Source organism: Cricetulus griseus, chromosome 9, assembly GCF_003668045.3.
Source record: "Cricetulus griseus strain 17A/GY chromosome 9, alternate assembly CriGri-PICRH-1.0, whole genome shotgun sequence".
NCBI classification, from domain to species: Eukaryota; Metazoa; Chordata; class Mammalia; order Rodentia; family Cricetidae; genus Cricetulus; species Cricetulus griseus.
In genome coordinates this window covers 6997753-7019555 of record NC_048602.1, presented here as the reverse complement: position 1 = coordinate 7019555, position 21803 = coordinate 6997753, and the positions used below count along the sequence as shown (strand labels likewise).

The 21803-nt window shown below is 46.3% G+C and overlaps 1 protein-coding gene and 1 pseudogene across 1 annotated transcript; one reads left to right on the top strand and one right to left on the bottom strand.

The window, feature by feature from the left end:
* Window positions 1-2013: 2013 nt before the first annotated feature.
* Window positions 2014-2857, top strand: LOC113837210 (M-phase-specific PLK1-interacting protein-like). The gene has a single exon (XM_035449498.1). The coding sequence runs from the start codon at window positions 2065-2067 to the stop codon at window positions 2587-2589; it is 525 nt and encodes a 174-aa protein (XP_035305389.1). The 5' UTR covers window positions 2014-2064; the 3' UTR covers window positions 2590-2857.
* A 7283-nt stretch (window positions 2858-10140) lies between these two features.
* On the bottom strand, window positions 10141-19307 carry LOC100767766 (annotated as a pseudogene).
* Window positions 19308-21803: the final 2496 nt, after the last annotated feature.

Genomic DNA, 21803 nt, shown 5'->3' with positions numbered 1-21803 from the left:
GTATGTATGTATGATGTGTGTGCATGAGTGCATGAGTGTGTATGTATGATATGTGTGCATGTGTGTGTATGTATGATATGTGTGCATGAGTGTGTATGTATGATATATGTGCACGAGTGCATGAGTGTGTATGTATGATATGTGTGCATGAGTGTGTATGTATGATATGTGTGCATGAGTGTGTATGTATGATGTGTGTGCATGTGTGCATGAGTGTGTATGTATGATGTGTGTGCATGAGTGTGTATGTATGATGTATGTGCACGTGTGCATGAGTGTGTATGTATGATGTGTGTGCGTGTGTCTATGTGTGTGTATAGCATGAGTGCCCTTGGAGGACCCAGGAGTTGTATCTCTGAGCTGGAGTTAAGGGGTTGTGAGCTGCTTGATGGGTGCTGGGACGTGAACTCAGGTCCTCTGAAAGGGCAGCAAATTCTCTGAACCACTGAGCTCATCTTTCCAGGCCTGGCCTGGAACTGTTTTGATGTTTTACATTTATTTATCTTATTTCTGGGCATGAGTGCTTTGTCCACATACATATGCATGCGTCTGCACCTACAGATAGTTGTGAGCCTACATGTGGCTTTTTGAGAAACGAACCTGGGTCCTTTGCAAAAGCAGCCAGTGCTCCTAACCACTGAGCCACCTCTCCGGCCCTTTGTTTTGTTTTTGTTTTTTTGTTTTTTTGTTTTTTTGTTTTTTCAAGACAGGGTTTCTCTGTGTAACTTTGGAGCCTATCCTGGCACTTGCTCTGGAGACCAGGCTGGCCTCGAACTCACAGAGATCCACCTGCCTCTGCCTCCCGAGTGCTGGGATTAAAGGCGTGCGCCACCAACACCCGGCCTTGTTTTTTGTTTGTTTGTTTGTTTGTTTGTTTTTCTTTTTTCTCTCTCTTTTTTGAGACTGGGTCTCTCTACATAGCCCTGGCTGTCCTGGAGCTACCTACGTAAGCCAGACTGATCTTGAACTCCTGAGGTCCTCTTGCCTCTGCCTCCCAGGAGCTGGAATTAAAGGCGTGCGCCACCATGTCCAGCTACTGTATCTTTTTAAAAAATCGATGTATACATTCACAAATAACATCATTGTCACAGATTCATCACTGCGTTCTGGGATGATTTGTAAAGAAATGTACTAATTTCTATTTTATGTGTATGTGTGTTTTGCCTGTCTGTATGTCTGTATATCAGGTGCATGCATTGCCCACAGAGGTCAGAAGAGGGTGTCAGATACCCCAGAACTGGAGTTACAGATGCTTATAAACCATCATGTGGGTGCTGGGAATTTAACCAGGGTCCTCCGGAAGAGCAACCAGTGTTTTCAGCCACTGAACCCACATCTCCAGACTGCTCTTTAGTGCCCTCTCCCTGCTGAAGACCGACTGGCACTGAAATGGAATGGGTGAGGGTGGCCCTTCAGAGATCCTGCCCACACTCTGATAAAGGGATTTGTTACGTGATCCCAAACTTGAATGTTTTACAGGTTCATAAAAGGACCCCATCGTGTTGTGAGACACATGGTAAGGGGTTTAAAAAAGTGAAGGCATCCTTCAGAATTGGGAGGGAATACCTAGGAGCCCTAATTCTAGTCCTGGGGGTGGGGGGAAACTACCTCCCTATGAGTTGCTGGCCAAAGAGGCTTGTTGTAGAATATTATTTTAAGATGTGTGATATGTGTTTATGCTGCTGAATATTTTTTTTTTATCTTTTGCTGTTGAATATTTGTTTAATGATGCAAAGATGTGTGACATTCCTTTATGTTGCATTTGTTTAACTCCGTGAAGCTTTGTTACTGTGCCTGCCTAAAACACCTGATTGGTCTAATAAAGAGTTGAACAGCCAATAACAAGGCAGGAGGAAGGATAGGTGGGGCTGGCAGACAGAGAATAAAAGAGGACGAGAAATCTTGGAGGAGACGATCTAGGAGCAAGAGAAGGAGGAGAAGGAGGAGAACTTCAGGGGCCAGTCACCCAACTACACGGCAAGCCACGGAGTAAGAAAGAAAGAAAAGGGTCGATCGCTGGAGTTCCGGTGAGAGGATCGGCGAGGGAGATCTTCAGTTCCTGATATGCACCGACCGAATTTTCGACCCCCAACTCCTCCGTACCCCGGCCCGGGGATAGGAGGCTGGGGTGGCGGAAGCAGCTTCCGGGGTGCCCTGGGCGGGGGGCCGCGGCCGCCCTCCCCGCGGGACGGGTACGGGAGTCCGCACCACACTCCGCCGTGCGGGCCCCGAGCTAGGCCGTACGGGAGCAGCCTCTCTCCGCGGCACGGCGGCAGCTTCTCGGGGGCCCGCTTCGGGTCTCCGTCCCCGGGCGGCTACCCAGGCTACCCCGCGGGGTCCCAGCATCAGTTCGGCTACTCCCCAGGGCAGCAGCAGACCTACCCCCAGGGTTCTCCAAGGACATCTACACCATTTGGATCAGGGCGTGGTAGAGAAAAAAGAATGTCTAATGAGTTGGAAAGTTATTTTAAGCCTTCAATGCTTGAAGACCCTTGGGCTGGCCTAGAACCAGTGTCTGTAGTGGATATAAGCCAACAGTACAGCAATACGCAAACATTCACAGGCAAAAAAGGAAGATACTTTTCTTAACTTTTCTGAAATTCAACTGGAAACTTCATGTGTCAGGAACATCTTGGACAGAACTTGTACTTGTGTAAATGAGTTGAACCCAAAGATGATGACTTTGGAAGTGATTAGCAGACGCTCGGGATATCTCTAACTTTGTCAAGTGTTGTTGATGTTAGAGAAGATGATAGGATCATTTGCAGTATTAAGGTATCTGGGAGTGTGTACCACATTCAGAAAACCACAGTTTCTAAAATAACAGATATTTGGTTTTTTTTTCAGTGGTTTAAAATAAAACATTTTTGTCTTCCTAAAAAAAAAAAGAAAGAAAGAAAGAAAGAAAAGATATACAGAAATAGAGAAAGGTGAAAGCCCAGAGGCCAAAGGTAGATGGAATAATTTAAGAAATGCTGGCTAGAAACAGGCCAAGCTAAGGCTGGGCATTCATAAGAATAAAGATGCTGTGGGATGGTCTTTCTATTTGCTGTGACTATGTGTTTCTCTCATTGGTTGATAAATAAAGCTGCTTTGGTCTATGGCAAAGTAGGATGGAGCCAGGCGGGAAATCCAAGGAGAGATACAGGAGAAGAAGGGTGGAGTCAGCGAGATGCCAGCAGGCTATCGAGAAACCAAGTCAAGCAGAAAATGAGGTAACCAGCCTCGAACCATGTGGCAAAGCATAGGTAAGAAATTTGGGTTAATGTAAATGTAAGAGCTAGCTAGTAAGCCGGGCATCTTTAATCCCAGCACTTGGGAGGCAGAGGCAGGCAGATCTTTTGAAAGACCCCCGAAGAGGTACTTTCGTAGAAGGAGACCCGCACCCAGGAATCAGCGAGGCCATGAACTTGGATGCAAAAGCAAGAGGCTTTATTAGAGACGCGAGTACCCGGGGCGACTTAGCTTCTGTGTGGCTAAGCGCCCCGAGCCAAGGGAAAGGGGTCCTTATATAGGGAAAAAGGTGCAAGCTAGGAGCAGGGATTCTATTGGATAATTCTAATGAGGCATTGTACAGAGCTATTCCCATTGGTCAATGTATATGAGGCGCTATACAGGGTTATTCAAATGAGGCAAAGTACAGAGTTATTCAAATGAGGTGAAACATAGAGTCTTTCAAATGAGGCGAAATACAGAATCATTTCCATTGGATGGTTCAAATGAGACACAGAGCCATTCCAGATCAGCATATTCTCAAGGTCTGGTGTCTGGTACAACAGACTCAATTCCCCCTCCCTCCGCGTCCAGATGGCTGACCTTGGGGGCGGAGACCTTGGGACAGAGTGTTTCTCATCGGGCGGGGGCTCAGGGGCCGGGCTCCAGGCCGGCTCACTTGGTGTTTGTTCTCGTGCCGGCCCACCTGGTGCTCGCCCTCGTGCCGGCCCACCTGGTGCTCGTTCTCGGGCCGGCCTACCTGGTGCTCGTTCTCGGGCCGGCCCACCTGGTGCTTGTTCTCGGGCTGGGTGTGCGGCTGGTGGGGGGGGGGGAAGTGGAAGCCGCCAGGGGTGGGGATCGGGGAAGCCGCCGACAGGAGGAAGAGGAGACAAACTTGAGAAAGAAAGGGCTAAGGGGCAGGGGTCTTTCACTTTGTGACCAGCCTGGTCTACAGAGAGAGTTCCAGGACAACCTCCAAAGCAATACAGAGAAACCCTGTCTCGAAAAAACCAAACCAAACCAAAAAAAGAGCTAGCTAGTAATAAGCCTCAGCCACTAGCCAAACATTTATAAGTAACATTAAGCCTCTGAATGGTTATTTGAGAATTGGTGGGTGGGAGAGAAAACTCTGATTACATAAGCCTCTGTGTGATTTATTTGGGAGCTGCATGGTGGGCCCCCCAAAGAGCCAAAGAGCAAAGAGTAAAAAAATCAACAACAGAGGGTGTTCTATTGCTGTGAAGAGATACCATGACCAAGGCATCTATTATGAGAGAAAGCATTTAATAGGAAGCTTGCTTACCGTTTCAAAGATTTAATCCATTACCATCATGGTGAGAAGCATGGTGGCATGCAGGAAGGTGCTCAGGTAGTTACATTCTGAAACATCAAAGCCCACCCCAGTGACACACTTTCTCCAACAAGGCCATACCCTCTGAATCCTTCTAATCCTTTCAAATGGTGCCATGCCTAGATAGCTAAGCATTCAAATATATGAGTCCATGGGGTCATTTTTTTTCTTTCTTTCTTTTTTACATTCTAATTCCAGTTCCCCCTCTTCTCCTCCTGCTCCCCCACCTTCTCCCTGCCCAATCTCCCATCTAGGGTAAGGCCTCCCCTAGGAAGTCAACTAAGTCTGTCCCATCACCTCACTGAGGCAGGACCAAGCGCGTGCGCCCTCGCCTCCCCCCCCCTCCCGCCCTGTGCAAGCTATCTCTCCATAGAGAATGGGCTCCACAAAGTCATGCCCAGTTATGCATTAGAGTTAGATCTTGGTCCTTCTGCCCGAGCCACATCATTGTCACCTATGTTCAGGGGGCCTAGTTTGGTCTTATGCAGGCTCCCCAGTTGTCAGTCTCGAGTCAGTGATCTCTTATTAGCTCCAGTCAGCTGATTCCGTGGGTTTCCTCATCATGGTCTTGACTACTTGGTTCAAATTATTGCTCGCCCTCACTCCAATTTTACTCCAGGAGCTTGGCTCAATGGTTAGTTGTGGATCTCTGCATCTGCTTCCATCTGTTTCTGGAAGAGAATTCTAGCTGCTCTGGGGTTGTGATAGCTGGTTATCCGTTGCTTGATGTCGGTATCCACTTATGAGCGAGGACATACTATATTTGTCTTTCTGGGTCTGGGTTACCTCACTCAGGATGTTTTTTTTTCTAGTTCTATCAATTTGCCTTCAAATTTTAGGATGTCATTGTTTCTTACCACTGAGTAGTACTCCATTGTGTAAATGTACCACATTTTCTTTATCCATTCTTTGGTTGATGGGCTTCTAGGTTGTTTCCAAGTTCTGGCTATTACAAATAATGTTGCTATGAACACGGTTGAACAAATGTCCTTGTGGTGAGACTGTGTCTTCTTTGGGTATATGCACAACAGTGGTATTACAGGGTCTTGAGGTAGATTGATTGCTAATTTTCTGTGAAATCACCATATTGATTTCCACAGTGGCTGTACAAGTTTGCACTCCCATCAGCAATGGATGAGTGTTCTACAGGGATCATTTTTATTCAAACCACCAGAGAGGCCCCAGAAGTCCCACAAACCATTAAGCCCATTGACACCGGTGTCACTTACATGCTAGAACTAGATGGTAAATTCCTGTTCTGAAGACACCACACATTGGGGCTGAAGGATATTGAGAAATCAGGCTGGGACTGAATTGGGAGCCCTCTCCCTGCCAGCTGGCTTTCTTTCTTCCTTTGTTTTTGTTTTTCGAGACAGGGTTTCTTTGTAACAGCCTTGGCTGTCCTGGAATTTGTAGACCTGGCTGATCTTGCTCACATAGAGCTGCCTGACTCTGCCTCTCAAGTACTGGGATTAAAGGTGTGCACTACCACACCTGGCTGCTAGTTGGTTTTCACAGTGTTAAAATACATCGTTCAGGCCTCTGGGAGACAATTTTCACCAGCAATCCTGCTTTGCGATGTGCCACAGTACTGACATGCAAGGCAAGCTGTCCCCAAACTACAAGTGTTATATATGCAACCAACTGCTTTCCAGTTGGATTTAAGGCTCACTCCACAGGAAGGAATTCCCATCTGCTCCTCTAACCTAAAAAGCCTGTGACTGAGGAGGTCCTAGACTCCAGCCAGTGTGTAATTCACCACTATTGTTTTTTAAACATTTCTGCTTAGATTCACAGATCACTGTAGCTGTCGGCTCTGGGAAATTGAACCAGCCCAAGACTTTCTCAGAGGCTTTGATGAAAGGACAAAGGAGACTTAAGTTCTGAGTCCTTGTCTAGGAGTGGGCCCGTCTAGGGCTGGAGCCTGGGTCTTGAAGCAGTCAAAGATGTGGGTTCTAGGGATCTAACTCTTGCTTGCCCCTGGGCTGTGGTTATCAGTCCTAAGGCAGTTGCGTTTGTGATACCCTGGGCTCCTTTACCAGCATCAGTTGACTTAGCTCCCTGCTGACCTTGGCCATTCTTCCCTTGCAAAAAGTATCCAGGCTGCTCTACTCTAAATAATCTTGCTTGGCATAAGTCGTCAGCTTACGCAAGACCTCCAGGTCTCCAGCTATTGTTTTCATCTCATTTCTTATTTTCCTCATTTTTCATCCTGGTTCTCCTACCCAACACCTCACTGTTCAGAACCTTTATTCCTGTGGCTTCAGCTCAGTCAGTCTTGATTTGTTGTGGAAGAAAATTTCAGTTTTGCGATGGGAGGTGTACTGCAGAGATTCATGGCTGGTGTGTATCCTGATACTGACTGTGGCTATGGCACAATAGCCCAAGACTTAGCCATAAATGAAGGAAAAAAAAATCAGCCAACCACATGACTCCATCCATCCAAGGCCCAGTGAACATTGTGGAAGAGTTGGCAGGAAGAATATGGGAGCCAGAGGAAGAGGTGGGATGTTATGTCGTCATTTTCTTGGGATTGAAAACATTCCAAAAAAAAAAAAAGGGCTGGAGAGATGGCTCAGTGGTTAAGAGCACCGACTGCCTTTCCAGAGGTCCTGAGTTCAATTCCCAGCAACCACATGGTGGCTCACAACCATGCGTTATGAGATCTGGTGCCCTCTTCTGGTGTGCAGATAGACATGGAAGCAGAATGTTGTATACATAATAAATAAAGTCTTAAAAGAAAAGAAAACATTCCATTTTGGAGGGAGGCTCTGCTGGGGTCCGGCCTTTATTGGTCCCATACTACAGAGGCCATCTATTCTGGACTGATGTCTTTGGGGCTGCAATTGGAACCAGCTGAATAGCCCCAGGTTCGACCCTGAGTTGGGGAGTGTGGATCAGGAAACTCCTAGCTACCTAGTGGCATTAAGGATGAGACAGGGACACCTTATCATTTCGGGAGGGCTCTCAGTCCATACTCGAGTCCACGGTTTATTTAAACATCCTCTTAAATAGCTTTCCAGAAGTGGGGGTGCTGGTAGAAGACATTTATTATCCTGTATAGAGCTGATATCAAATATTCCCTTTAATCCTAGAGAGAGTCCCTCAGACATTCCACAAGGGCCTTAGCCTTCCAGCCCCAGGCATGGTTGGTTCACTCAGAATAGGTGTGGGCCCACCTAGGGCCTAGGCCTCTTGTTATGTAAACTAGGAGACATTGTGACCAGGCCACTGGGAGTTAACCAGCCAACATCTAAAAGACAATAGGATAACTGAGCCCCTAGAATTAAGCTGAGGCCTGTATCTGAAATATCATAATCCTTATTTGGGCCCCAACAAGGCTCCTTAAGATTCAGAAAGTTCAAAACTGACAAGGTTCAGGCATTAACAACTTCCAAGTCTTAGGGAGTTCCTCAAACTTACAGGATTCACAAGCCCCACCCCTGCCCCAAAGGGTAATGTAGGCATTAATAATTGCTGGGTAGGGTAGACTCTGAATTCTTCATTTCTCATGGGGTATGCTTTTTGGTGACGGGGTGCCTTTGAGTAACCTATGGTACAATAAATAACCCCTCACCCATGTTCCTCCTGTAAGTTACCCCAAAAACTCATCCGTTTACTAAGTTGGACTTTTGTGTAATTGTTTCTTTGGTCTGTTGTCGGTGTACTTTTTGGAATGAATAAAAATTTGCTCAATATTCCTCAGGAAAAGTTATATAATACTAGAGTCCTTTCTTTTCCAGACACTGGTGGGACCCAGCTGTTTGGGGGATCTCCCAGTTTCAAGATGACTTTGGCCAATACCAGGAAACTAACTCACCTTTTCCAGGGTACCCACATTCCCACACAGCTTGAAGTTTCAGTATCAGGGAACCCTAATGGACAAGAGTGACTCAAGAGCTCCGGCAGATTCCAGACTCCCGGAGCTTGGATCTGGAGTTCTGAGGATTGACTAGAGAGTCTAAGGTTGCCTTAGAACCCCAGATTCCCATCAATGAGTACAGCGAAATTCAGTTAGAAACAGGGAACCCAAGACACCAATGATCAGAAATGGCCCCAGGGATACCATTTCTGATTACAAAAATGGGGATCTGATGTTCTAAGAGACACTGTGCCCTTTCCCCTGGGATCTGGAATGTTACCTGCCAGGCTGGTTGGGGATAGTACCTTAATTCTCATCCCGTTGATCATACAGATAGCTTTGAACAGAGGTCTCATCGGGGATGGTCTGCAAGATTTAGATGGAGCAGGGCATGAGAAGGAGGGAGACAAAGAGAGAGAGGTGAGTCAGCCCCAACTAGGAACTCCAGGGATAGGACAGTGTAAAGAAGGGAAGAGAGACTCAGAGGAAGAAAAGACACATGGGAAACAGACAAAAAGTTCCATGACAGAGAAGCCGGCAGGGAGCCGGCCACTGGGACCGGCCAGTGAAACTAGAGAGAAAGGCCCAGCTCTTCCAATGCCCACTTTCTATTTTGATGGGTGACCTCCAAGCCCCGCCTCCTCCTCTGGCCCTACCCTGATCCAGACCACCCAGCTCAGCCCCAGAGCACAGACAGACAGCAACAGTGTGACAGGGAGCTGGTGACGACCCAAAGTAAAGGCAGGTGGGGCTAAGTTTGGTGACTCAACTGGCACCTCCCAACCATCTCTCACACCTGGCACAGACCCTGGCCCTGAGGCAAAGCTGTCAAGGCCGGCTGGGCAAGTCTCCTCCTGCCCTGCCCCCACACTCACTGGGGTGCGGCTTTCTCCTCTCTCATGGTTGTAGAATAGAGACAGTGTTTAACATCAAGACTGCGGAGGAGGCTTGCCCTGCCCTCCCCTCCAGGACGCTCTGACTCCCGCCTTGCACAGGACTCTGTTGGGTCTCCTAGAGACTAGCTGGATCCAGACCAGCTCAGCAATCGCAGGCTCCAACTTCTCACCCCAGGCTTCAGGCCAGGAGCCCAGGCTGCTTTGCTCAGCAAAGCTGATCCACCTTCTCACGTTGGTCCGGGCCCGTAAGAGCTCAGTGCTAAAACTGGGGCTCCCAGGGGCTGCATTGTGCCTGCTTGTCCAGGACTGCGGCCTGGGGGTCTGGCATATTTGAAGTGCCCAGGGATGGAGGGTGAAAAGAAGAAGGTACACTTAACAATGGCCAGGCTGAGGCCCCAGTGTTCAGATGTGTCAGCATCCCTGAAGCCACCAGGACACAGAGAGAGAGAGCAGCTTCCCTGAAGCACTAACACCCGGGGGACTGAGGCAGTGGGAGCAATTTGCCTGAAGTTCAAACTACACAGCCGTTAACTGAGACAGTGGGCCAGTGTCTCTAAATATCTCTCTCCCGAGGGCTCTATCCTGACCGTCTCCTTCTCCAGCTCAGAGTCCAGGCACGTGTGTCTTCTTTTGATCCTTTGAGTCTCTCTCTCTCTCTCTCTCTCTCTCTCTCTCTCTCTCTCTCTCTCTCTTTCTCCCCTCTGGTATTTTGAAACAGGGTTTCTCTGTGTATCCCTGGCTGTCCTGGAATTCACTCTGTAGACCAGGCTGGCCTCGAACTCACAGATCCATCTGCCTCCGCCTCGTGAGTGCTGGGGTCACAGGTGTGCTCCACCACCGCTGTCTGAGAGAAATGTTGATGGAGAAGAATCAAATACTGTGTTAAATGAAGTCCCTGGAAGGCAGACAATGGGAGAGTGAGCAGCCACCACTCCTAGTAGCCCAAAGGTCCGATTCAAAGGTTTGTCCCTCACACTGCCCAGGCTGCAGAGCCCAGGGGTGAGATGCATTCGGGGAGTGGCATATTGAGACTCAACTCCCCATCCTCCTCCCCTGTCCTAGTGCTCCCGAGACTCCAGCCACAAACTCCCGAGGACCCTCCTCACGTGGAGGCCCAGCAACAGAACCTCAGGTGGGGGTTGCAGTGCTGTGGTCAGACATTGTGGGCTTCCTGACAACTCGTGACAACCCCGCCTAGAGGGCTGCAAATGTAACTCAGTAGTAGTCTTGCCTATCGTGGGTAGGCTCCGGGCTCCATCTTCAGCAGCACAAGGAAAGAAAGAGGAGGGTGTTTAAGTGTGGTGGCACCTGGGTGCAGTTACAGAATCTGGGAGGGGGAGGGGACTAGGGGTTCAGTGCCAGAGTGTGAGGTCAAGGCTCCGGAGATTCTTTCGAAAGCCATCAACCACACCTCAAAATAATAAACAAACAAACAAATAAAGGGAGAAGGGGGGAGGAGGAAGGGGGAGGGAGGGAGAAAGGGAAGGAGGGAGGGAGGGGAGTTCTACTTTCCATTTTGTGTGAGTCAGGGTCCCACTTTGTAGTTCTGAAAGGCCTGGGACTTGGCTATGTAAAGAGAGCTAGAGAATCAGGGCGAGCCTCCTGTCTGTCCCTTGAAGGCTGTTTTTGGTCTGCTTGTCTCTGGAGCCTGCTAATCCCTTCTGGTATTGACTTTGTTGGTGATTACTCTGAGACCATTCAAACTAATTAATTAATTAATTGAGACCATTTGAATAAATTCATCTCCAATAACAGACAAACCCGCTTTTTGGTCTCATTTGCCCCCGAGACACCTAAAAAGGTGTCTGATTTTGTGATTTATTTGAGAAAGAATCTTGCTGTGTAGCCCAGGCTGGCCTTCAGTTCATGGCAACCCTCTTCCCCAGTTTTCTTTTCTTTTTTTTTTTTTTTATTTTTTTCTCCTTTGATTTTTGGAGACAGGGTTTCCCTGTGGCTTTGGAGGCTGTCCTGGAACTTGCTTTTGTAGACCAGGCTGGTCTCAAACTCACAGAGATCCACCTGCCTCTGCCTCCCGAGTGCTGGGATTAAAGGCGTGCGCCACCACCGCCTGGCTCTTCCCCAGTTTTCTACCTGCTGAGATTATAGACATTTGCTACCAGACCCAGTTGAATTAGAGACAATACTCCCGTCAGGGCTTCCCATGCTGGCTTGAGTGTCGGGGGTCTGTTGTGCTGGGGTCCATGGAAGAATTAGGGTCACTTTCGGATTAATTTGGGCTTAGCAAAGCAGCAGGGTGAATCAGTTTCTGGTGACCGACTGGCCGTTGCTTCACAAAAACCTCTTTTTATCGTTAGACAATTTGTGACTCTTAGCAAATCAATTTCTGCATATCAAAACCTGTTATCTGGAGTTGTTTGAAGGAACCATTTTCGAAGTCGTCTCATAACTAAGTTTTGCAAAGGCTCTGGATCCTTCAGGAAGGACTCAGATGAGAACCAAACACTTCAAGCAAAAGGTAGCAAGTGACCAAAGGCAGCTGGAAGCTAACACTTGGAAGTCAAGCCAGATTCCATGTGCTGCAGAAGGAGCCTCTGCCTCGTCTCCCACATCTGTTTAAGCTGTAATGAATTATGTTGACAATTATGTAGCCTTACAGCAAATATAACCCTTTCTCTATCACTTTGTTTCACAATCTTTTTTTGTTTTTGTTTTTTGTTTTCTCGAGACAGGGTTTCTCTGTGTGGCTTTGGAGCCTATCCGGGCACTCGCTCTGGAGACCAGGCTCTCCTCGAACTCACAGAGATCTGCCTGCCTCTGCCTCCCGAGTGCTGGGATTAAAGGCGTGAACCACCAACGCCCGGCTCCAGTCATATTTTAATTTTGCCTGTTTCCTCAATATTCCTAACTGATCTCCCCATAATGGAGCAGCTTGTCTCACTTCAGCTACCTCATTAGCTGTCTTACTATGCCAGCCTCTAACGAACTCAGCCGTTTGATTTTCCGCAGGAAGCTCCAGTCCAGCCATCGCAGCAGTAGCAGCCACTGCAATAATTCCCATAACTACAGCAATAACCATCTGATTACCCATGAGTTCTTCTTAATATTCTTTTGGCAAGCTTCCACACCAGAGTTATCACAGGAGAGTCTCGCCGTGGCCTCGGCAACCTCACTGGTAGCCAGACTGCTGGCCCTGCTCTAAGAATGTATAAACTTAAGTCGGGCGTTGGTGGCGCACGCCTTTAATCCCAGCACTCGGGAGGCAGAGGCAGGCAGATCTCTGTGAGTTCCAGACCAGCCTGGTCTACAAGAGCGAGTGCCAGGACAGCCTCCAAAGCCACAGAGAAACCCTGTCTCAAAAAACCAAAATCAACAACAACAACAACAACAACAAAAAATGTATGAACTTCAGAGGTTAAGTTTAAAGACATACTAGAATTACCACAGGTATGAAGGGTACAGCGTTCACAAGTGATGCTGGCATTATTAGGGTGTCGTTGTACAGGCCCCTTCGGTAGCAAGTAAGGTGATGGTACACGAGCCATAAAAGGATAGCTTTGAGTTAGTCTAAAAGACAAAGAATGCTTATCACCCTTAATGCCGTACTTTCCTTCCACGCTTTAAGAGGGTGGAAGTCACTTGCTAATTTCCACACGTTCGTCTGAATTGAATTGCCAGGTTGTAGGAGAGGACTTGACATTCCAACTCCACGCCACAGAATAGGTTCATTAATAGAATCGCTGATTTCCACAGTTCCATTCAAACTACACCGCTACCGTCTTAGCTCTGAGTGAGAGTATTTTCCTTGAGGGAAGCTGTAAGGGCTCCAATCAATGACGTCTCCGTGGGAGATATTAATTAGCACTTGAGGTTTCTCACTCTTACAGTGTTACCATTGCACCCTGTCAGATTCCTTGTTGGTAACCCTCATCTCACAGAATGGTAGATTTATGGAATAGCAGCATTAATCTCCTGTGCACAAAGCATATAAAACTATGGAAAAATGATAATCCTGGGTAGTATTAACTACAAATAAACACACTTGATTTTTTTGTTTATTTTTTGAGACAGGGTTTCTCTGTGTAGCTTTGGAGCGCCACCAACACCAGCTCGATAGCCACACTTGAAAAGTTATGTTTAGATAATGAATTTCATTACCCACACCAATAGGAATTTCTTGCATCCCCACAGTATAATTTATTATCTCTTTACCCTCCCCCATAGGCTCAGCAGGTCCTCAGTTGTCATAAGGACCAAGTAGCCAAGAAAATTCATTAACTGCCACAGGGATACCACATCACCCCAATTTCCGCTTATGTTAACTGGAAGATTAGGAACATAGGCCTAATATGTGTGGTTGGCCCCTGTTACCTGCAAAGTTACCACAGAGAGCATAGCAAGGAGCAGGGTTGCAGCATTCAGAGGTTTCTGAGCCAGTAGAACTGATGCTTCCCTTTGTCACTCAAATTATTTTTTTGTTTGTTTTATTTTTCGAGACAGGGTTTCTCTGTGGCTTTGGAGGCTGTCCTGGAACTCACTCTATAGATCAGGCTGGCCTCGAACTCACAGAGATCCTCCTGCCTCTGCCTCCTGAGTTCTGGGATTAAAGGACTTGCTTCACCACTGCCCAGACTGTTACACAAACTTTTAATCTGTGCCCAGGTAAAAGGCTCAGCTGTGTGATTCAAAGACCTTCCGAGATTCATCTTTCTCAGACTTATGTCATCCATATCAGCAGCCAAAGCATCCAAGAGACTCCTCTTGCTCATGCCGGGTTTTCATCAATTTTGATGGGATCCGCAGCCCTTTGTCTTCTGCAGAAACAACACACCCTTGGCCCCATCTACTTTCCATTCTAATGTTAAAATATCTTTATAATACACAGGCTGACTCGATTCAGCAGGTTTTCCCAGTCCAATGTCTTTCAGCAGCTGTTCTGTTTCATTAGCATCTAAAAAATTTAAGGTTAGTGAAGCACTGTGCAGTCTATCCCTGGGGTCCTCGTACCCCTTTCTGTTTAACGAGCATCTCCTTTAGAGGGACTGGACCTGTCAACAATCGCTCATCCTGTAGCTTTATCAGTGTAACGTGTTTTATGTTGTAACACGCAAAAATTTGTTTCACTCTTTTAGAAAAATAAGCAATAGCATTATGAGTTTTAATTTGTACCCATTGTGGCCATTGCCTGTAATTACAGAGTCAGCCTTGCCAGAACTTAAGGCAGATGCCCACCGAAAAGCAGAGTATGTATCGAAGGTATGATGGATATATTTTAATTTTCCAAATTCTGTTAAATAAAATACATCCATTTGCCAAAACTCACTTTGTGTGTGTGTATCTACAGGTAAAGGAAATTGATTAGAAAATCAACAAGTAGGACAGTTTCCTTTGTAATTTCTTTAGATGTCAGGTAATGGAAATTTTTTCTTTTTAAAAAAATATTTTATTTATTTATTATGTATACAACATTCTGCTTCCATGTATGTCTGCACACCAGAAGAGGGCACCAGATCTCATAACAGATGGTTGTGAGCCACCATGTGGTTGCTGGGAATCGAACTCAGGACCTCTGGAAGAGCAGCCAGTGCTCTTACCCTCTGAGCCATCTCTCCAGCCCCGGAAATTTTTTTCTTTAAGCCTTTACTAATGTCATGATGGTTCTTTTTTTTTATGATTTTATTTATTTTGTATACAATGTTCTTCCTGCATGTCTGCCTGCAGGCCAGAACAGGGCACCATATCTCATTATAGATAGTTATGAGCCACCATGTGGTTGCTGGGAATCGAACTCAGGACCTCTGGAAGAGCAGTCGGTGCTCTTAACCTCTGAGCCATCTCTCCAGTCCCTCATGATGGTTCTTTTTAACAAAATTGTGAAGCTTCCAACACATTTCCTATCAGTAATTGATCAATGTCTTCATTCCCTTTTGTTAATGGCCCAGGCAACCCACTATGAGATTGAGAGTGAGTGATATACAGAGGATAATTTCTTTCTCGGATTACCTGCTGTAGTTGCATGAATAGCAAAGTCATTTCTGAGTTATCAGGAATAAGTTCATAGTTTATATATGCAATACAACCCCTTCAGCATGTTGAGAAAGAGTAATTAAGAGATTCATTAAAGTCTAATAAAACCATTAGAATGGTGTAGAACTGAGTTTTGGACTGAAGCATATGGACTTTGAATTCCTTCCCTGATGTTTCCGGCTTCATAACCAACCGTCCCTAATTTATTTGCGGCAGTGTGAAATGTGAAAGCCCAGAAATAGGTGCTTTTCTCATTATGAGGGGAAGAATCGTTTAGTTCTTTTCAGAAACCGAAGCCATTTTTCTTAAGAAATTGTGACAAGTCTCTTTGCCAATCATCAATGCAGAATTTCAAGATTAGTATGAAGTACTACAGTCTCAGCTGGATCCTTCCTGACAATTGACAAAGTTTTATTCTTCCTTTTAAAATGAGTTCAGAGACCTTTTCTATACAGGTTTTTAACTTTTTACTCTGTTTGCGAGCTAGAAAAATCCATTCTAAAATATTACCCTCCATTTGCATAATGAGTCCAGCAGGGGAATGAGTAGAAGGTAAAATTACTAAAATATATTCAGTTGTAATTGATGTAATTGATCTATATAGGCATCTTGCAATTTCTGTTCTACTTGAGTCAATTCTCTTTGTGATTCAGCTGTTAAGTGCCTTGGACTGTTTAAATCTGAGTCACCTTGCAAGATTTGAAACAAATTCCTTAACTCTTGAGTAGTCAGCTCAATGGTAGGCCAGAACCAGTTAATACCATCCAATAAATTTTGAAAATCATTACGAGTGTACAAACGATCTCTTCTAATCTCTGTCCTTTGTGGTTGGATTCTGTGTTTACTTAATCTAAATATTAAATAATTAAGAGAATCTCTTTGTATTTTTTCAGGAGCAATCTGTAATCCCCAACTGGGTAAAATTTTTGGTACTATATTTAACATATAAAATATGTTTAAATAAAGAAAATATCATTTATATAATTATAACTAATAGATTGAGGAAATTGTTTACAAACCACTTCCAGTGCTTTGTCCTTTTCAAAAGCCATCTCTAGAAGCATTAAAAAAAATCTGTAGATTTTTTTTTTCTGAGACAGGGTTTCTCTGTGTAGTTTTGGAGCCTATCCTGGCACTTGCTCTGGAGACCAGGCTGGCCTCAAACTCACAGAAATCCTCCTGCCTTTGCCTCCTGAGTGCCAGTATTGAAGGTGTGTGCCACCAACGCCCGGCAAAAAATCTGTAGAATTTTAAGAGATGACTTTAGGCAAAACCCATGGAATATTTTTTATAAAATATTAAAAAGAGTATTCTTTTTTATAGATCCTAGTGACATGTTAGTATGGCCTGTCAGCTATTAACAGTGTGGAACAAACAATTTACCTGTATTTCATTTAGTGGCAAAATAATTTGATAGGCTCTTTATCAGTAAGAGATTATTTCTATGACCTTAGTAACCATGCTATTTAATAAGCTAATAACCTGTTTTGTTCCAGGTGTTAACTTTTAGAGAATTTAGCCAAGAATTTCCAGAAAGGAACTTAAGAGAGCAGAACCAAATCCTCAACACTGATAAACAGACCACAGCGTACCCAATGATATAGTTCAAAATCATGAATTTTGCTCTTCTAGTTCCTTTACTATGAAAACTAAACCTTCATTTACACATTGATCAGATATCAAGAGAAGAGAATATCTTCCATGCAATGAATGTCTGAAACCTCTGAAAATCCAAACAGCATTGATTTAGTAATTTATGCCCTAATTGCAATTGTTTTACCAGAAGTTTGGCTTGTTTCAACTTTTTTTTTCTTTTCTTTCTTTCTTCCTTTCTTTTTTTCTTACTGAGGCTTTTATTTTGTATGTAGAACTGCTGGGGTGGGGGTCTTGCCTGTGGCCACCCTACAGATTACACTGGGCTCCAGACACGAGCTTGGAAATGAGGTGACAGAACAAATAATTCAGCCAACCACATCCTTACAAACTGAGGTTTCCAGCAGGGCTCCAGGTGGCCTAAGGAAGCGGTGGCATGGGAGGGACAAGCACTGGGCCGGTCTTGAGCAGTGTTGACATCAGGGACAGGGTCTAAGCAGCAGGTGTTTCCAGGATCTCCACCCACTTGGCTTGGCCAGGGGGTTCCTGAAGCATCTGCCAGCAAACTTGGCCTTGCTGCCCAGCTCTTCTGCGATTCTAAGGATCTGCTTGCACTTGGCCAGACGCTCTGATCCGCAAGGGGCACCAGTCTTGATCTGCCCAGTGCAGAGCCCCACCACCGGGTCGGCAGTGTCCTCCGTCTCCCCGGAGCGATGGGACACCATGACTGGGGCAGTCCTTGGACTGGGCCAGCTTACACGCCTGCAGAGACTCGGTCACAGAGCCAATCTGGTTGACTTTGAGCAGGAGGCAGTTGCAGGACTTCTCACGGACAGCCTTGGCAATCCTCTCAGGGTTGGTTACTGTGAGATCATCCCCAACCACCTGGATGCCTGCACTAGCTGTGAAATTCTTCCAGGCCTCCCAGTCGTCCTGGTCAAAGCGGGTCCTCGATGGACACCACTGGATACTCCCGGATGAAGGACTTATACAGGTCAGGCGTGATGTACCTGCTGGGGTCATCAGGAGACTTGAAGTCCAGGTCATCCTTGCCAGACCTGAAGAACTCAGAGGCAGCCACGTCCATGCCGATGACAACCTGGTCCGCGTAGCCGGCCTTCCCAATTGCCTTCTTCAGCAGCTCCAGAGCTTCTTGGTTCTCCAGAATGTTGGGCGCGAACCCGCCCTCATCACCCACATTGGTGGCATCCTTCCAGGGTTTCTCCTTGATGACATTCTCCAGGTTGTGGTAAACCTCTGCCCCAATGCGCATGGCTTCCCGGAAGCTGGACGCTCCCACGGGAAGGAAGGATCATAAACTTCTGCATGGCCAGCTTGTTGCCAGCGTGGTCACAACGCCATTGGTCACGTTGAAAGCGGGGACGGGCAGAATGACTTCAGGGTTGTCAGCCAAGTCAGCGAGGTGACCCTACAGGGGTACCCCCTTTTCTGCGGCTCCAGCTTTGCAGACAGCCAGGGACACTCCCAGGATGGCATTTGCACCGGATTTAGATTTATTCTCAGCGCTGTCCGTCTCAATCACCAGATCTTCTCTTGCTCCACACGTTCAGTTTCTTGCTAACCAGAGTCGGTGTGATAGTTTTATTGATGTGCTCCACAGCCTTTGAGACAGAGGTTCCTATACACAACCCGGAGAGCGTTTAGGAGGGGCGTGCGCGCCAGCGGGTTCCCGAGCTGGTCTCTTGTTTCAACTTTTTCTCCCATGAAGGCACCATTGGTAAGGAGTCATTCCGGCGATTAGGGAAACATAAAAAGCATTTAAACCAAAATTAAGCAAATAATCAGGAAAATTCTAAGTTCTGGGCCGGCTGTGCCAGCTCCTGCTGCAGGCGTGGAGTCCCGCCCATCATTGGCTGGAATTCAGGAGCTGCTGGTGCTCTGCTCTGCTCTGCACTGCTCGCCCTTGGCTGAAAGAGAGGGGCAGGCAGGGTACAGCCAGAGAGCTGTGAGTTCCAGCTACCATTAATTTTTTTCCTTTCTATTGGAAAGAGCCTTTTTCTTTCTTCTACCTGGGAAGAGGCTTCTTTCTCCCCCCCCTCTTTTTTTTCTTCATTAAAAACTTTCCCTTCTTCAACCTGGAACCCCCCCCCCTTTTTTTTCCTGTGATTAAACACTTCCCCTTTTTCCACTGGGAAGGGCCTTTTCCCTTGACCTATTCTTTGTCTCAGGAGACATTCTATTTGTACCTTGAATATTTGCAATAATTTGTGCAGTAAATGCTTCTCCTTTTAACAAGCATTTTTAGCAACTGTACTCTTTGTTGCTCCTGAGATGGGGAGTTTAAATTCCCTGTGACTCTGAAGAAGCCTGGAGTCCTCCTACCGAAGAACGCACTTTTGACCTCCAGTCCTGGAGTGTCCAGATCCCTTCTTTCTCCAACCCCCATGTTGTGGGTGCCAAGTGCTGGTGCTTTGTTTTGCACAGTCTGTGGAAGGCTTAGGTTTGCTCTAGGATGAATTTGGGCTTAGCAAACTAGCAGGGTGAACCATTTTCTGGTAAACTGACTGTCCATTGCGTCTCAGAAACACTTTTTTATTGTTGTACTGTTTACCACTCTCAGCAAGTCAGTTTCTGAATTCCAAAACCTCTTATGTGGAGCTGCTTGAAGGGACCATTTGCCTAAGTAGTTCTCAGCCACGAGCCTTCCTTGTGTGCTAGGTCCTCTCATAACTAGGTTTTGCAAAGGCTCTGAAATCCTTCAGGAAGAACTCAGACAAGTTTCAAACACTTCAGCCGGCAGTTGGTGGCACACACCTTTAATCCCAGCACTCAGGAGACAGAGGCAGGTGGATCTCTGTGAGTTTGAGGCCAGCCTGGTCTACAGAGCGAGTTCCAGGACAGCCAGGATAGAGAAACCCTGTCTCGAAAACCAAAGAGAGAATCACACACTTCAAACAAAAGCTGACAATCCCAAAAGGTACCAATCCTCAAAGGTAGTTTAAGGCTAGGTGTTAATACTCCAGAGTTCAAGCCAGATGCAATGCTCTGTAGGATCTGTTTGTACACTTGGGGAAAACACCGTCTCCATCCATATTTTTCCGTATTTTCCCACACACACTCCCTCCCTTCCACTGTCTCAGTTCTTGAGCAGTACAATGTCAGTTTAGTGACATCTGGTCAAGTTAATGTAGCTGCAAGGGAGTCCACAAGCAAGTTCCCCATTAGCCTCTCCGGGGAGCTCTACCTCATCTTTTCTTGCCTGGTTTGAGAGGTCATACCGTATCTCTATGATCCCGTTCTCTTACTTAGGAGTAAAGTAGTGAAGTTGGCTTGAGTTTAAGCTCCCATAAAAGTCAAAGAAGAAGATGAGAGATCTTGGCCTTGGTCTCTTAACAATCATTTTGTTTCAGCTTCTAGAGTGTTAGAATTACAGGTGTTTACCACCACTCCTGGAAAGTGTTTTCTTTTTTTGGCTGCTGAACTTATGAGCTCAATGGCCTTTCCACCCTAGCTTTTCTATTATCAGGAATTATAGGCATGTGCTACCACGCCTAGCTTCCAGCGTATTTATAAAGATGTGTATCACAGAAGAGGGGCGGAAGGATTGCAAGAGCCGGAACACCAGAAAGTCTGCTGTGAAACCACTCTCTTACAAATGGCCACATAAAGAAGTTTGGAACAATGGCAATATCAATAGATTTGCTAACATGGGAGTGTAACAATAAGTCTTTCTGCCACAGCCATTCGAGCCCTGCCGCCACGTGGGTGCTTTCTGCCAGGCCACCTGAGTTCCGCCCGCCACCACGTTAAGGTCCCAAGTAACACACAGAGACTTATATTAGGACAAATGCTGCTTGTCCAATGACTAGGATTTCTCATCTGCTAGCTCAGTCTGAATTATCATAAATCTATATATTTTATAAGACTTATCCTATCGAGGACGCCATCCGCTGGCGCCCACTCTTGCCGGCGGATCACATGGCAACTCCAGAGCAGAGACCAGGAAGAAGAGAGAAGGGAACGACTTCTTTCTTGCCCTTGCTTATATATGAGTCTCCCTGCGATGTCACTTCCTGCCTGGATCACCACTTCTTTACTACATTTCCCAGAATCCTCCTTGACTCCTAGTCCTGCCTGCCTTGTTACCTCATTGGCCAAACAGTATTTTATTTATCATCCAGTAAGACAAACACATACACAGAAGCACTTGCCCCATCATGGGCGGAAAAGTTGTATGAGGCTCCACCTCTACACAAAAGCTGCAGGCAACTGCCGGGGGAAGGATAATTAGCCTCTACATTAGACAACCCAACTATTGATTGTCTAATGTAGAGTGGATAGTCCTGAGAAAAAAATATACACCCAAGCAACAAAGATGGATTCAGCATGTTGTATTTGTAGATGAGTGCATATATGTAACAATAATCATCAAAGAAACAGAGGCAATCGGTTTGAGAGTGGGGAGACATGGGAGGGGTTACAGGAAGGTCAAAGGACAGTCTGAGGGAGGGTAAAATAAAGGGAGGGGGGAAACTATAATTCTGCTTTAATGAAAAACATTTAAAAATAACAGAAAGTGAAGAGCAAAAGGGTCCAGACCAGGCTGGTGAAACCCACAGAAACAGCTGACCTGAACATCGGGGAGCTCTTGGTCCCCAGACTGATAGCTGGGATACCAGCATGGGACTGATCCAGACCCCAGGAACATGGGTTTCAGTGAGGAAACCTCAGAAATCTATGGGACCTCCTGTAGTAGTTCAGTAATTTTCCCTAGCATAGGTGTGGACTTTGGGAGCCCATTCCACATAGAGGAATAGTCCCTGAGCCAAGACACACCGGGGTGGACCTAGGTCCTATGCCAAAGGATACAATACACTCTGATGACAGCCTAAGGAAGGCCTCACCAGCCAGGGGGAGCAGAAAGGATATGTGATAGGTAGGG

Excerpts from the sequence above, each read along its gene's own strand:
- LOC113837210 (XM_035449498.1), top strand. The coding sequence starts at position 2,065 with ATGCACCGACCGAATTTTCGACCCCCAACTCCTCCGTACCCCGGCCCG.